The 17,470-nt window shown below is 37.7% G+C and overlaps 1 protein-coding gene across 6 annotated transcripts in view; it reads left to right on the forward strand.

Moving 5' to 3' along the window:
- The window catches only part of IFTAP (intraflagellar transport associated protein), a 39,274-nt gene that overhangs the window by 10,797 nt on the left and 11,007 nt on the right, over positions 1–17,470 (forward strand). For 3 of the 6 annotated variants that reach the window (XM_066187870.1, XM_066187868.1, XM_066187867.1), the window contains 4 exons: positions 385–540; positions 12,187–12,344; positions 13,871–13,936; positions 14,880–14,934. In XM_066187870.1, the coding sequence (XP_066043967.1) occupies positions 432–540; positions 12,187–12,344; positions 13,871–13,936; positions 14,880–14,934 (388 nt within the window). In that variant the 5' untranslated portion in view covers positions 385–431. Of the gene's footprint in view, positions 1–82; positions 155–384; positions 541–12,186; positions 12,345–13,870; positions 13,937–14,879; positions 14,935–17,470 lie in introns of those variants that run through there. The other 3 variants (XM_066187869.1, XM_066187866.1, XM_066187864.1) reach the window with 3 other exon arrangements.

Here is a 17,470-nt window from a genome sequence, read left to right on the forward strand (position 1 = left end):
TGAATGTACAGGTGTGTCCTGGTTGTTAAACACAACATGCTGATGAGGGGTGTCACTGTTTCTGCAAAGAAGGCAGGGGTTGGAAGACTGAACAACCTAAGGGAATGAATGACACCAGGAGAAGCTGGCACTTCTGTGGCCCTTATTACCCAAGGTCATAAATTTCAAGCATAAATGATCACAATTTCTCCCTTTGTACTTAAATTTCTATGTCCATGTGAATTTTGGGAGAAATGTTGAATGAAGTTCCACTGACGAGGTCAGAACTTCACAAGGAGAGAAGAAAAATTATACTTTCTGGGGCCCATCTGTATGAATAAGGGACTTCTCTATTGATTTGTTTTCTGCCTGCAGGTGTATATGGATCTTTTCTTTCTATTGCAGAAGCAGACTACAGAAACAGATGTACCTCTTCGGCTCTCAAGGTGTGGATGATCATGGGAGAGCAACTGTTAAAGAACAGCATCCTTGATCAATTTATTAATAGTCATGAGCAGTCATATGAAGAGTTTCTAAATACATTCACATATCTTTTGAAAGGTATGTAATTTCCCAAATCTCCTGTTAGATACCATAGAAAGAAGGAAAGGTGAAAAGAGAAGCAGTGGTATTTAGTGTTGTGCTACTCACCTGCTTTGTGACTTTAGGCAAATCCTTGTGATGCCTTTGTTTTTCCACTCAGCAGTGGGAGCCCTAAGGACAACTTTTTACAGGTTAGTTCTCAGGCTGCCGTGTCTCTCCAGGTGGTTAGCATTTATGCTTGCCTAAGGGAGGCGGGGGGGGGACATGCACTGTTTGGAAGGATAGATGTTTTCTGAGTGCAACCTGCATTGTTTTGCTTCAGAAGTCTCCATAAAAGAAGAGCCTAAAGAAAGTACTTAATAGTGTGAGATGGCCTGAGATTAGGAGTGTGCAGTTTGGGTGCTTTAACAGGTTTACTAACAGTAGCCCACTGTGCTGTGCCTGTGTGTGTGCCTTCTACAAAGTGATTGCCTTCTATGATGAAACAGCTACCTGGAGGGATGTCGATATTGTCTAAATTGATTTCAGTAAGGCTTTCAGCACTGTCTCCCACAGCACCCTCGCAGGCAAACTCAGGAAGTGTGGACTGGCTGAGTGAACAGTGAGGTGGGCTGAGAGCTGTCGGAGTGTCAGATCAGCAGCACAGAGTCTGGTTGGAGCCCTGTCACTGGTGGTGTCCCCCAAGGTTCAGTACTGGGCCCAGTCTTGTTTAGCTAATTCATCAATGACTTGGAGGAAGGGGCAGAGTACCCTGCAGACACAAAGCCAGGATGAGTGGCCCATACCCCAGAGGGCTATGCCACCCTTCAGAGGGGCCTTGACAGATTGGAGAGATGGGCAGAGAGGGACCTTCTGAAATTCAAGAAGGACAAGTGCAGGGTCCTGCTCCTGGGGAAGAATAACCCCCTGCACCAGCACAGGCTGGGGGTTGAGCTCTTGGAAAGCAGGTCTGTGGAGAAGGACCTCGGGTTCCTGGTGGAAAACAAGCTGTCCATGAGCCAGCAGTGGGCAAGAAGGCCAATGGAATCTTGGGCTGCATTGGGAACAGCATTGCCAGCAGGTCACAGGAGGTGATCCTGCCCCTCCACTCAGCCCTGGTGAGTGAGGCACATCTGGACTGGTGTGTCCAGCAGAGGGCTACAGAGATGATTAATGAACTGGAGCATCTCACTTATGAGGAAAGGCTGAGGCAGTCTGGCCTGTTCAGCCTCAAGAAGAGATGAATCAGAGGGGACCTTAACAATGTCTATCAGTATCTGAAAGGAGGGTATCAGAGGATGGAGCCAGGCCTTTCTCAGTGGTGCCAAGCAATAGGACAAGAAGCAACGGGCAGAAACTGATGCACCGAAGTTCCATTTGAACACAAGGAAAAATGTCTTCATTGTGCAGGTCACCAAGCACTGGAACAAATTGCCCAGAGGGTGTGGAGTCTCCCTCACTAGAGGTACTCAAGATCTCTCTGGGCACAATCCTCTGCATGGTGCTCTAGGATGACCCTGCTTGAGCAGGGAGGTTGGACTAAGTGACCCACTCTGGTCACTTCCCACTTGACCCGTCCTGTGCCAAGCTAACAGGTAACTTGGGTGAAGGTGCAGCAGGACATCAGACAGATGATTAGGTTGAAAAGATCTCATGCTCTGTGGGTGAAATAAAATGTGGAGCTTTACCTTAATCTGAGCATTGCTGATTTACAGAATTCCGATTCTGTAGCTCAGGTTCCCATTTTTTAACTATGTCCAGACAGGTGCCATAAAAATAAGTGCAAGCTACATATTACAATTCTCTTTACCACTGCTTTGCACTAAAAATGATATGTCCTCATATTATTGCTGAAGCACTGTATTTTTCAATTACAGCATGTGGCATGGCCCATTGATTGGTACTCAGAAGTCTGTCCTGTCCTTATCTTTTAGGCTGAACTAAGTGTCAGTCACAAGTATTGAGCAGAAAACCAGTGGGGGAGTTGACGCTGCCACAGAAATAATCTTGTGGCAACTTTCTGTCTCTCCTCCCTATAAAATATAGAAGAGAAAGGAGACACTGGGGGATGAGATAAGAGGATTGAAAATCTGGTTCTGGTCTTCTTATGTATGATTGATACTCTGGGGATAGCTGCTATCATAGAAACATGCTGCATATCATGATGCCACTTGCAAAAAGCCTCAGCGTGTATTTCAGTCTCTTTCACTGTCGCTGTAGGCATTTGCCTCTAAAATCATATAAAAGGTAGAGCCTTACCTGAATCAAATGCTTAGAAATGCAGGTTCTTATGATGGTATGAACTGAACAGCTCAACTTGTTTTCCTCCCACTTTCATTTTCCTTTAAAAGTACCCAACATGCTGGTTTGCATTATAAGCTAATGATCTGCAAAAATTCTACTTAAAGCATAAAACATACATTGTCATCTGATAGATTTTTGTCTGTCATAACATTGGACACAGAGAACACACAAAACTAATTGGATCCCATTGATTGCACAGAGTAACATTTACAGAAGGTGATTTTCATTTATGCATGAAGTTATACTAGGTGTGCAGTTGGCATTGCAAGGATATTTTCAGCTGAAGTTTCTATGTTATTCATGAAAGTATCTCATAAGAATCTGATACCCTAGTGATTTTTAAATTTTTCTTCATATGATAAATTTACACACAGTGAAACTGTAAAGAATATACCTTGAGAAGAAAGACCTTGGCTGTTCTGGCCTAGCTAAAAACAACCTTTTGAGAATATAAATAGCCTGGAGTGACCCCCTGTGAACACATTAGGTCCTTCAGCTGAGAGTATATTTTCGTTCCTATAAATGTGGGAAACAGGATTATTGAATTTTTACATTCCTGACTTCAATTTGGCTTTTTAAGAATTGCTAATATCCTAATCAAGAAAATCACATTTTTAGAATGTTGTCTTTTTTGTATCTGAATGTGTGATATTACCTTTGACTACTTCTAATCTTCCTTGTGCTATTTGAAAAGATACTCTCTTAGTTCACGCAGAACAAGATCTGGACTCAAAACAAGTCCTTCTAAATTCTGTAATTGGTTTCATGATGAGTGTTTGGTTTAACTAGCACAGAGATATGTTGTAACTTAGCTGGACCATAAAATTACATCTTTGATATGGGATTTTAATCTTCCAGATTTTAATATTCCTAGAAACTCCCAGTGGTTCTGTTTTTTTAAAATATGCTTGGTGCAGTGAGAAATTGAGAGTTCATAGACTAATTGATAAGTAAATCCGATAGTAAGACTGCTACTTCACGTCTACAGATGTGATGGAAAATGGATAGACATACATAAATATATTTTTAAAACTGTAACCTCAGCATTTAGAACATAATGCTCCAACAGAAGATGACCTACATAGCTTAAATTAAGAATATTTTAAAATTATAGGAGTACTTCCTCTGGAAGTGGAAAAATTTTAAAACCTTTTTCGTTGATTCTGTAATGGATGGCATTTGAGGGCCAGGGTAAGATTCTAGTTAAGTCTCTATTTTTTTCCTCTTTAGAGCATCCAAAGTGTGTTTTTTGTCATAGGGATAATTTTAACAAGATGAATATATAGGTGAAAGGGCTGGTGAACCCATGGGAATGCAATTTAGCAATTAGAGCACGAGTCCAGAGCAATGAGATCTTTCATACTCGCTGTAAAGCTTTGCAGTTGAAGGAGCCTCAGAAGAGCTGAATTCACAAAGGAGTGGATGATACAGATTTCTGTCGATGTGGTCAATGAGTGGTATGTTCAGAGCTACACGCTTTGCAGAGAAACTTTGGACAAACTCTCATGGAAATCCATCCAACCTCACTTTTGAAAAATAGCTGCAGAGGACAGTGTAGCCGCTTTCAAATCTTACGAAGAGTGTTTGAAATCTGGTGCAGAGCTATGATGCTCAAAATCAGAAAGCAGCATCTGCTCATTTTTTAAAACTCACAGGAAGAATGGGAAATTCTCTGGAGCATAAAATACCTCATTTGACCTTGTACAAAAAATACAGAAAAATAAACAATCCCAAATGGTCCAAGCTTCAAAATTTTTGTCTAGATTTTAAATGACTTCTCTCCCACTTCTAAAAATGCAGGATTAGGGATCATTCAGCTGGATAGAAAAATGCTGCCATGTATAAAATTCTTACCCAAATCCAAGTTAGGATTTGCATTTTTTTCATGGTTCTGGGTGTTTGACCACTAGGATTAAATGAATTCCATTCGTGCTGTTAATTTTGCTGTATTTCATACACCTCCCACTGCCTGGCAGTGTGTTGAAGTCCAGGGACTTTGATTAGACCCATCTAAGCGAGGCACAGCTTGGATTGAAACTTTGTAGCCTCGGTGCTGTTGTTGTGATGCTTCTGTGCTGAAGAAACTGTCAAGTGGAGGAAGTTTGGAAGTGACTGATCACTTCTGTGCTTACAGGTGGCATGCAAGAGCCAGACTCTGTGTTGTGCTCAGATTAACTTAATTCCCCAGTGAAAGCTGGGCAAGGTACTCAGTTCACAGTCTGTTTGACTGTAGCTGTCTGTTTCCTTTTTACATTAACCACATTAAGGAAAAACAACAACTTTAAACTTCCTCTGTAAGTGTCAGTCTTAAAGAGGCACTTTACAAGTGTCAGTCTTCATAGCAGAAAGCATAGCAGAGAGCTATATAAGAAGTGGCAGGAAATGCACTTTTATTTTTAAAATGGTCCAGTAGGACAATGCTAACCCCAAGAGAAATTTCAGCCTATGAATAAATTGGCCAGTAAAAGCAACTAGACAGTTCAGTAAACCTAATTAAATTAATCTGTCATCCCCAGGGAACTTAAACAGGGCATGAAATAGGGAAACAGCGTCAATTCAGAGGTTTTTATTGATGTGTTGTGCTGGATCATTTGATAAAATTGGTTGGGAGACAAAATTTGCAATTTTCTATTGATCATAAATTCAGTAGCTATCTCTGTGTAGCCTTTATTCAATATAGTGTAAAATCAAATACCGTACAGAGCCCCTAAGTGCAGGAAAAAATCCCAGATGTAGAGATGCAAACTTAATAGATTATTTTTGAAATAATAATAACTGATCTGTTTTATGGATATTTGTTGTCCTGGTATTTGCTCTGCAAGATACTTCATCTCAGTTGTATAGACAGAAAAAATTAGGCCTAAAGAAGGGAAGTGACTCATGTGCATTTGCCCAGTAGCTCAGTGGCAGCACCAGATAAGTACAGAGGCACTCAGACTCCTGGAAACTTGAACAGCCCTTGAATAGTAATGCTTCCCTAATAGCAATTCTTTGTTCTTTTCTGTGATGCCTTTATTACTAAAAATTTCTGAAGAGTATTTCAGATTAAAAAAAAAAAAGAATTTTCATTCTCTTGCATAACAGATTTTCTAGAACACGGAAAGGGAAGTATTTAGTAATTTTGCTGTTGATACTTTGGTAGAGGTTCTATCCTACAGTGGCATATTGGCAGTCATTGAATTCTAGTAATATAAAAAGCATTAACACAGATGAACTCTGCTGTACCTCATCACCTTGTCTAGAAAGATATCAAAGTGCACTAAATGCAGCTGTTGGCTTAGTTTCATGTATTGCAGTGAGCTGAGGAGGCCCTCTTTCCACATGTGGGAATGACACAAAGCAAATAATGTCAGAGATCAGATCTGTGTACAGGTGACTCAACAGGACAATCAGAAACAGAAGTCGAGTGATCTCACTTCCAATTTAGTGCTGAATTCTTTGTAGAATTGGGTACTTTTCAGTGTTCAGTATAAAATTAAATAGAAATGCCTAATTTCGAGAAAGTAGGTATTTGCCTTAAAAAAAAAAAGTCAAGCCTTTTAGGTACGCTTTAATATTGTGATTATAATGTCCAAATTCCAGCATTTTCAAAACTCACGGGCTTTCTGACATTTTATTTTGTTCCCACCTGCTGTCATCTTTTTATATATTATTTGTTAAGAAAGGAATGCTTTGTGTGAAGATGTCAGATGCTTTTAATTATATACAATTTGCTTGTTTCTTACAGCACTTACCTACTCGCCTATTAGTGCTGAATTATTCTAGGATGCAAGCACACAGAAAGTCGTCAAGATTGAGTCTGCCCTGATTTATTAGTACATCATATGCTTTTTTAAAGTGCTCCCAACATATGTATTTAGTGTAGTTTCCTTGTACCGAGGAGAACCTTAAGCAAATTTGCGGGTTCTTTGACTGTAGAAAAAAAACCCAAAAACCCAAGTATTTAAGAAATAAATACATTTTGTTTTTCTGAGCTAAGGTTCAAAGTATGGCTTAGTATAACCCAAACTCAGAAAGGAGTCTGGAGTTCTTGTACATCTGTTGAAAGAAACAGGATTTTGCTTGTACTAGCTACTGAAATGATGAAGTGCATGTTTGCCTTGTTATTTAAGTGATAGCATTAGTATTCAAATGGAGAAGGTATCCAGCAGCAACACTGCTGAGCTGTGAAAGAATCATATGAATTTTTAAATGATCAGATGGGGTGAATGAGGAATAAACAGGAAATACTGCCTCTTTTCTAACACTGAGACTATCAAAAGCACAACAGAGACATAGATATTGATACAGATAAACACTGCAGAAAACCAGAACACATAGGTTCCATTAAGTACAAAGGGAGAAATACTGATATAATAAAAAACCAGCTAAACTTTTGAAAATTAGGAACTCAGTTTTAGAGAAGTATTGCTTTACATTAAGCTACAGAAGGTCTGTGAGAATGGCTGAAATATACTTGAGAGTAGCAGTCATTCATCTTTCCTGTGAAGGAGCACATAGAAAAGTCCTTTCCTGACTTATTTTTAAACATACTACAGTAAGTATCCAAAAATGGCAGTCAAAAGTAACTTTTAGTTTAGAATTAGTCCCACTGAAATTACTTGTCCCATTCTGTGGAATATGTATTTATCCTAGCTGAGGAGATAATACAGTGGAATTTCCTTAAGAAATGAGTAAATTTAAATTGAAAAAATCAAGCCCATATTACTGATTATAGTAAAACTTGACACTTTTTAAAGGGGAAAAAAAGCGCTAAACAATACTTTGTGCTGATTATTTGTCATTTAATCAGGATAAGATCAATGATGTTAGGGTAAAAGGCTGCACCAGCTGAATTTTTGTGTTACGAATACTAATTTGCACACCGAGGTAAATGTTTTGGGCAAGTTCTTTGCTGTAAAGGGGTTCTGCTTGCTCAGTACTACTGTGAGATCACTGCCATCGAAATTAGTGTGGATTTTGATGGAGTAAGATTGGAATGGACCTTACAGGAATTCAGATAGATACGGCACAGACAATTCAGATGCTGAGTGTGGGCAGATACGGTACAATGTCTATAAAACATCCACCGCCTTTTTGGGTGGCAATCAGGAGGCTAAGCCCTTAAACTCTTAAAACAGGACTACATGACGAAGTTTAAGTGCCTGAATTACACCTGAAATGCTCTTAATTTTGGACAGGCATATAGGAGACTAATACTGAAATCCTCCAGGTACATAGTATGTGGGATAATTGGACTTCTTGTCTTGAAAAGCTGGACAAACTACATTGACTTACAGCAATTTATATGTAAAAATACATGGAAACAGAAAGGCACCTGGTTATCATAAATCAGAATGACTTTTTTAGGCTAAGTAACTTTAAAACATTATGTTCGATTCCCAGCAGGACAACATACAAGCATAGGGAGGCTGCAGATTTTGGTAGGGTTACTACAGAAAATGTGGGAGCTGCTTTGATTGAGTTAACAAAAATTAATAGAAGGCTTTAAAAATTATCTTCTCAGCAAACTGGATTTTCAGCCTTGAAATGTCTTGTTTTCCTCTTACAGCTTGTAATTTAGGGTAAATGAACGCAGCATTGTACAATGATTTACATAGTTGCAAATAGGTAAATACAGGTAGTTCTAGAGTATGATACCACTTTGTGAATATGTCAAAGTGGTATTTTATGAAGACATTTCAGTGACAACATTTTTTTCTTGTTTTAAAATGTTTGCTGATGGTGTTTGAAGAATAGAGAAAGTGAATGAACATGACATTTGTACTTGTGACTTCTGTTCTAGACAGTTATTATGGTACTCTGAGTAAAATAGGGGTTTCTTTTGTTTTGTTTTGTTTTTTTCCAGGAGTCCTGCAGAAAGTCACTGTAATATTTAAATTCCAAGTTTTCCATCAAAGCATAACTTGGAAGAGATTTAAGGGATTCATGGGCTTTCCGCTGGCCCTTAGTCCAGGATTTGAGGACAAAAGAGTAAATTGGAATTTAAAATAATAGCTTTGCTCTATGGGGTTTTCTGTTGTTGTTGTTTTCTGCTAAAGGGGCCTGTTTCTAAATCTCAACCAGTTTTTGTTTTTGAAATGAATTCATCTAATTGAAAAAAGGTGGGAAGTACCTGGTAGTTTGAATTGTTTTGTCCAGTGTATTATCCCAAGCCAGGTATTCTGTGGTATGTTATTGATTGCTGTGTCTAGTCTGGCTTTGAAATGCTTCAGACCATGAGAATTCTATCATTCTTCGGGGGCTACTGTGTCATCTGAGAGATTTCACTGACAGTAAGTTTTTCCTGATAATATAGGTAGCTCTTTTCTCTGGTTTTGTGATAAGTGACTCCGTTATTCTTTGAAATATGTGGGTGATCACTAGACATTCTCAAAAAATTCCTGCCCAAATTGGAAGACAAAGAGAATTTTAGGCAATATAGAGGATAGATAGCGGGAGAGAAAAAAATTTATCAAGTTGGATATCTTTTTTTGATTGAAACATGTTTCTGAAGTCGGCACCACACTCTTAGTGACACACAATTATGATGGATACTGCTCTTGAGAGACTCAGATGTACTTTTCTAGAGACCTAAGTTGGCTTGTTATTTCATTTTTAAGACACTGACAGTGAAATGACTAAAAAGTGAGACAGAATCTGTCTGCAGAATAAATATGTGAATCTTTGTATCATTTCAACTTTCTTCCTCTGCCACATTTTGTTGTGTTTGTATCCCTTATTTTTGATTTTTATCACATATTGTGAAGGCCAGCGTTCTACAACAGGATCTTGGCAGGTTGAGAGCTGTGACTGTGAATAATGAGTCAATTATCACTTAGTCAAGGGAAAGGCAGAGTGATCCTCTTGCTGGCTTGAATGTGATCCTTCTTCCCCTTCTCTTTAAAAAGTAAGGACAGAAATGGTTGAAATTTAGAACACTATCAAAGAAATACACCTGTGGTGCTTGTCTTCATATTGTAGTTTCCTTAACTTTAAAACAACTTATGTGTTTTTTTTTTAATAATATATATTTTTTAATATATTTTTTAATAATATTTTTAAGTTCATTGCAGTTACTGCTTCAAAGGAGCCAGTTATGTGATGCATGCATTGTGAGACTATAGGTGCCTGTTGTTGCTTTTGGCAGCTGAATTTGGTTCTTACTGGTCCTGAGGGACCGTGCTCAAGGCTGGCAACGTAATGTTTAAATCACCTGCCCTCCTTTAATTTATATGGCATGGCCTCATTATGGTTGCACAGTTGGTATTCTGTCCACAGAATTGAATTTAACAACTGCTTTGGGTTGCTTAGACATTTTTCTTCTGAATTTTTCTTCACAAGCAGTCATGAATCTAGTATCACATTGCAGTGCTGAATGTTTCATCAAATGTAATGTTTAATTTTCTCTAAGCCAATAACTTTGCAATGGTCTTAACCTGAAAAAGGTTTCTGTCAAAAGTTTATGACTGATCTCTTAGGAGAAGGGGTAGTGCTTCTACACTGCAGTCTGGGGTTGGTAAATGGCACATAAATAGTCTGAAAGCACTTGATTTCTTACTAGCTCATTTAATCTATCTAGCTTTTTAGCTGTGACAATAGCTCAGGTGTCCAGAAAATGTATAACCTAATAAAGCAAGTTTGTCAGCTCATATGTGCACCTAATTATAACTGCCTAATTATAACTAAGTGTCATAGGTCTTTCGAAGCTAAAAGTGATATTATTTTCTTTGGGGAATTCTTTGGAGAACCGATATTTTTGAGAAGGATGATCTGATTCATAGCCCAGAAAAATGACCACAGTGGTATGCAAGAAAAGCATGTGCTAGTGCAGGAACATCATTTTTACTCAGAGTCTGTTGGCTCTATGAATTATGCTTCTGATCATTTCAGTGATGATTTCTTTTGTCTCTCTGTTGGTCTGGTGAGAAAAGTGCATGGCTTTCAGAATCTTTTTATCACTTCTCATGCAGAAATGCTCCTGATGTTCACAGTGATGACACTGGGTCGGTCCTCAGGCCCTGTTGGTAGTCTGCTGGTCTGCATGTTTGGCTGCATTATTTGCCAATACACATTTGTCCCAAAATACATTAATATTCTTTTGGGGCTTGTCAGTCTTTAAGATAAAACTTGCAAGTTCTTAGGTTAAAACAGGAAGCCCATCCTGCTTTACTCCTAAAGGGAAAAAAAAGATTGACGTTTTTTGAGCTAGCCATCTAGTTCTTCATGTAAAGTAGGGTGACAGTGAAATTTTCTTCAAATAGTGGGTGACCGTTTAACCAGTCATGAATTCAAAAGACAGTTTCATGTCTAATGCTGCTTCATTTCCATGGCATAAAAAAGAGTATGTTGGAAAAAGTGATGGCTCATATGAATTGCTGTATCCAAATACTGTTTTAGGAAAGTACTTGCTAAAGAAGCAGAGAGAAGCAAGATGTTACGGAGACCTGGAATTTAGGAATTATTCAGAGGATCCATCTGTTATCTGAGCATCAAAACCTGTTTGCTAGGTTGTTCTGGTGTGGTGCAGTTTGCTTTCTATGAACCTTGGCTCTTGTAAGTGTGGATTTCAGGTCATGCCCAGCCTGCCAGCCCTTTCTGTGTGTCACAGTAACTGCAGCACAGAGCTGTCCCAGGGGATTAATAATTCTTTGCTGTATGGCTTAGCGTAGTAACCCCAAGGGCTTAATTAAAACTCTTCACAAGAATTACTTCAATGCTTATAATACATAATTATGCTTTAGAAATGCAATGCAGTGTTTCTTATTGTTGCAAAGTAAATTTTTCAAACTAAACCCAAAAAGCTTAATTAAATGAGCATTCATTTTTCATTAAAAACATGTGGTGTGAAGTTAATTTTAATTGATTGACCTATAGCTGCTCCTTATTTGATAATGGGACTTTAAAAATAAAAAGTACTGCATTTATATTTTGGCTGTGATTACTTCTTTTTTTTTTTTTTTTTTTTTTTTTTTTGCAAGGTTGAAGGAAAAAAACCCCAACTCTTCAGCGTGGGTTTGGAATTCCATACTTCCATGCTCGTAGTAGTCAGCTTCTAGATTCTCGCTTTTTGGGGTATTTCCATTCTTGGTTGATTTTATAAAGCTTTCTTCATAAAATTGCATAAGCTTTTGTGATAATGAATTCTTCATATTGAGGAGTAGGTGGGACTCTGTGCGATTGAAGTTCAAACTGCACATTCAGTTTCATGGTGAAGTCTGGTAAAGTTTTATGGTAAAGTTTTATTTTATACATAATATACGTGTATGTGTTGTACATAGAAACTTTCATGAGGAAAAGTGAATGTGTAAAAAAGTCAGTATTAAATCTAATTAAATACATGCTTTTCTTTTTATTGGATAGTGCATTATGTTATCTGATCTGGTGTGATTCTGTTTGCAGAGAAAGAGGGAAAGACAATTCAGGGAAGTAAAGTGGACTCCTTAAGAAAAAAATGTTCTACTTCTGAGTTCCCAAACAGAAATAAACAGGACGGCTCACCTGAAAGAAGCAAAAGTATGTGGGCATCATTTCCACCACGGACGCCAAATGAGGATGAGGTAACGAGTTAACATTTGTCCATGTGGACAAGCACCACATTTAAACAGATGAGAATATGGAGAGATACACTGTCCAAATGTTAGAGGCTAGTGGTATTTATCCTATTTGAGGCAAATATTTAAAATACTACCTAAGTGTTAAATGCTTAGAGAGGCACCTGCAGAGATCATGTTTGGCAGTGGCATTTGCCCTGCTGAAGAGCTGCCATAATCTGGCTAACAAATAAGGCGCCCTGCAATGAGCTAAGTAATGCTTTCACTGGAGACTGCAGTTTGTGGTAGAAGTTGGCAAAAAGGAAAAAAAATCTGGAGAGTATGGATGCCAGCATGGACAGATTTATTTTGTTTCTTGTAGATTTTAGGAAGTACAGAGTTCTGTATTGCTGAAGTTATGTTACTGCCTGAAATAAACAGTAGGCAGGCCAGGGGTATTTTTGATCTTCTGAAACTTAAGGGATTAGGGATTGAATGTGTTGGGACAAGAAGACACCAGACATCATCTGGAAGAGAGTGAGATGGAAATCTGAGTCAACTTGTAAAGAATTTCTGCCTTCCTGCCTGAATAACAAATAATTTAGCTGTGATATAGTCTGTACTCAAAATATCCCTTCGTTAAACTTTCATTAAAAAAGAAGTAGCAAGTCCTTTTGTGAAACACACAGAGCAACACACTGAAGTGCTTTCAAATGATGGGCCTGCCAGGCCTCAGAGCACAAGCTGCCACTTTCCTCCTTTACTAGGACATGTCTTTGAGGTAGAATCAAGCAAGGCTTTTAAAACAATTACATTCTGTCAGTTGACTGTGTAATAATAATGACAATATTTTTGCCATTTTTTTCATAAGAAGTATTGTTTCCTTATTGGTATAATTTGTCATTGTGTCTCTTACTTGAGCCACATTGAATTGTCTTTCTGCCACATAAAGCAATGTAAAACTTCCATTATCCTTTATGTAATGGATCTGCCATAAACCTTTATGTGTGTTTTTGTCTCTGAAAAAGAAAAAGCTTCAGACATGGCTGCACATTTTTGTCACGATTAGCAGTTTAAGAAACAAATAAAATAATAGTAGAATTCAGCAGAAAAATTGCAGTGCAGTAGCTGGAGTAGGCTGTAATGCACTGAGTTGACCACTGTAACCTTTAAGCCTGCCCTGTGAAAGGAAAATGGGAAAACACTGCTATTGAAAACAGTGCTACTGTTCTAAATTCTGCTTTTTAGGCATGCTGTGATTACTTGCACTGTTGTTCCAATTGATTCAGTCTGGTCCCGTGTAGGTTTTCAGAGAATGACTTGTACCTGTTCTATTTTCAGAAGCATTCCATTCACTGTTTAAAAATTTTTATATAGAACATATATAAAGCTGAGTAATATGTTCTAGGGGACCCTTCTTGAGCAGGGATGAGGTCACCTGCAGTGATGCCTTCCAACCTTACCCATTCTGTGAACTATGTATAAATCAGTCGGAGGTTTGATTGTGATTTTGATTCTGTCTCATGCATGTATTTCTGCCCATCTATCTACAGACAGTGGTGAGTGAGAGCTCAGCAGCTGGTGTCTCTGATGGAAATAGTCTGTCTGAAAGACTGAAGGTGAGGTTTTCTTTGATTTTCTTCAAAGTGGGGATTATGAGCAGAACCTGATTAATTTTGCCTGTGTTAATTTACAAATTATTTGCAATCTGTTGATGTATTTCTTTCCCATCAGTGGGAATGAGAAAAATCCAAATATTTTTCTAATGTCGATGAGTATGTACTTTTAAAGTGTAAAGGTTATATAAGTCTTGATGAGAATGTTTTCCAGCCAGGTTGGAAAAAATTATCTGAGAGTATCTTTAATTATTTCATGGAAACACAGAAGAAAATCCAGGGCGTGTAGTTAGTCCTCTGTGGTAACACGATTTGCAGATAGGCTGGGAAAAAACTTTGATTCTCACCCTGTGCATCTGTTAAGAGTGTTACCTGAAATGAGAAATGCCTTGTCTTTTGGTACGTTTTCAATAGTCTAGATTGTTCAAGGGACATTAGCCTGAGAAAACAGTAGAGCAAAGCCCCAGGTGAAATCTAGAAATGTAATAAGTCTTCGTTTTTTTATTTCCTAATCAATTCACCATTAGTGTCAAAACAGAAGGATCAAGTTCTGGTTTGCCTACAGCATGTACTCGCTTTGTGTCATATGAAATGAGCTTGCAAAATTGCATAGTAACTTATCATGCATCATTTTCCTATGAAAATATTTTACTTCTCCATCTTCCCACTAGGTTCCTGAAAAAGTTACTGTACAACTTGAGCTTCCTTCCCATCACTTAAGTTGATGTGTGGCAATTTTGGCAGTAAATCTTTGATTATGCCTAAAAGTATTTCCTTTGGGTTACACATTTCAAAGAAAATTCATATGCTTTCTTGGAAAAATGCAGGGGAAAATGGAGAAGATGAAGCAGACAATTTAATGCATTTTTCCTCTGCTCTAGAGTGTACTATAAGGAATGGAACTGATATATTTTCATCTATTTTCCAATTTGGGTTTTTATGGCAGGTGGACAAATACTTAAAGTTGGAAGATGTAGACACAGATGAAGAGACATGCAATGGTAGGTTTCCCCACTTTGTGTTCACCATCTTTTTCTGTCTTTGAATGCAAGTGTGTGAACATTGACTAAAGAACTGCTTCTCCCCTAAAAGAGATGATCTTCCTCAGTTCTTCTGTTGCTAGAAAATTCCCCACATTGCTCCAGTTCCCCAAACTGAAGTACTGATAATAAATCAAGAGGAATATTTATTGTACTTTGTCCTGGTGAACAGTTTTTTTTTTTTTTTTCCCCAAGCTTTTCTAGAAGTGCAGAGCACTTCTTGTTAGCAACATCTCTCCATATTTATGCATTTCTATTTTTTTTTTGAAATTACTTTGATTACAAAAGTTTTTTCATAAAGTAATGTGGGTGCTAAGAGACAGTGCTGTAAAGTGGAAATATTTAATGAAAATGCTGTCCCTGCCTATTAAAACAATTTCATCCTGGGCTTAAAATAGATTAGATTAATTCTGAATTCACAGAACTTCTTTAAAAATTCCAATTAGGAGCATTTTGAGTTGTGTTGAACTGTTCTGTACATCTATAATAATTTTAACTCTCCCACCTCCAAAAAGTAAATGGAATACTAATGTCTATAGTCACTTGTCTATCATAGGTCCTTGTATGGTCTTTATTACAACCAGAACTGACAACCTTTTGGTACTTAAGTTAATTTTCCTCCTCTATACCTGTGACTGTACAAGGAAACCAGGCCACTCAGATTAAGGGATTTGCTTGAGGTCACAGACAGAAGCTGCAGGGCTTTGATGCTTGGTTTCTTAGTTATTGCCACTTGATTGGTCTATCCAGTCTAACATCAAAGTTTTGATTAGTCTTTCCTTTCTGTGTGTCCTGAATTCCTGTGAAGACCGAGGGCTTAGAGACTTCCAGTATATCATAATTTACCAACGTAAGTCAGGTTTAGGGCAAATATTCTTTCTCCAACCTTTCAGAAAGGAGGTAGTAAAACAGCAGTCCCAGATCAGGTACTTATTTCAAAGATTTCTTCTGAGTGCAGTGTTCATATGTGCCCGTTTTTCCCTTTGTAGGGCACTGTTCCATGTTTTTGTCTTAAATTCTGGTAATATCTATTAAAAAACCCCTGGAGTTTACTGGTGGAAGCACAAACCCACATTTCACTTGTATCATAATGAAAGGAGAAATGCCTGTATCTAGTTCATTAAAGTATTGTTAGATAGCTCTGGTTCTAAACTGGTCACAAATTGGTTGATGAGAATTAAGCCCAATGCTAAAATACCCAGCAGAACAGTGAGGAAAAGGAGCTCTGCTTAAGCCTGGGGATAACTCAGTCAGTTCAGTACTCTGAGAGACCTTACCTGTCTCCAGCTTTTGGGTCATTTCTGTGTATTTGTGTGTGTCCAAGAGTAAATGTTAATCACATACATACATATGGAATGCCCTGGTAAAACACACATGATGTGAGGCAGACTGCCTCAGTGAAGAATGAGGCTGTATTAACAGTGCTCACTAACAACATTAGGCTTTTCGATTGTATTTTATAACATTGAGATACTGCCTAGCCAGAAAAGATTTGTTCCTTTTAAACACTGCAAGGAAACTGAACAACATCCAAATTTATACCTGGGAAACTCACAGCCTGGGTCTTGCTCAGGGCTTCTGCAGTGATGATAGTTGTTGAGTCAGGCTAAAAAATTTCCCCTTGACTCCTAAGTGCAGAAAATAGCACTTAGGGTTTGCTAGTTGTTTTACACGTCGAAATCCACTCTATAGCTTCATACTAAGAGAGGTAAAATCTTAGTCCTGTGGAAACCATAGCAACCAAATGAAAAAGCAATTTAAAATATAAAATTATGTCACTTCTATTGTTCGTAATGTTAAAGTAATCTAGAATAATATCATTAGTGAATACCTTAATGAAAGATTATTTCTGAAGAACTTCAGTTAGTTTATAAATGAGGTAAATTGTGACACAAATTAGAGACATTCTGTTGTTGACCTTTTTTAAATGCTGCCACCTTATGTCAGAACTAATGATTGATTTAAGACTTCATATTGTCAAAAGAAACTTAAAAATATCATAGCTTATTTTACCCAGTAAAAAATATCATACCTTGCTAGTTATTGCAGCAAGCCTTTATCTCTCTTTGTTATTGGCAGCAGTTCAATATCTCTGTGCTTCACTTAGCTTTAAAGGGCAGATCAGTTAGCTGAGTTAGCAACTGTACATTAATACAATAAATATTCACACTTAAGGGCAACTGGCTCAAAGCTGACAGTATGAGAAGCATGATAGAAAATAGGTGTGAAAACACCCCATCTAACCAGTGCTGTTTGGCAGATGTCCTGGAAGAGTCATTCTAGTGAAGTTTTTTTTTGTTTTTTTTTGTTTTTTTTTTTTTTTTTTTTGTTTTTTTTTTTTTTTTTTTTTTTTTTTTTTTGCTTGTTTGTTTTTTTTCCAATTTATCTTGCAAAGTTCAGTGTCTGTTAAGGTGTGAATGAATGTGACTGCTTCTTATGGGTAGGAAAAGCAGCCCACAGATTTGGCCAGTATGCAAATTCATTGTAGATAGTTTTT

Source organism: Chamaea fasciata, unplaced genomic scaffold, assembly GCF_029207755.1.
Source record: "Chamaea fasciata isolate MVZ Bird 193981 ecotype frontalis unplaced genomic scaffold, bChaFas1.0.hap1 SCAF_7, whole genome shotgun sequence".
In the NCBI taxonomy this organism is placed as follows: domain Eukaryota; kingdom Metazoa; phylum Chordata; class Aves; order Passeriformes; family Sylviidae; genus Chamaea; species Chamaea fasciata.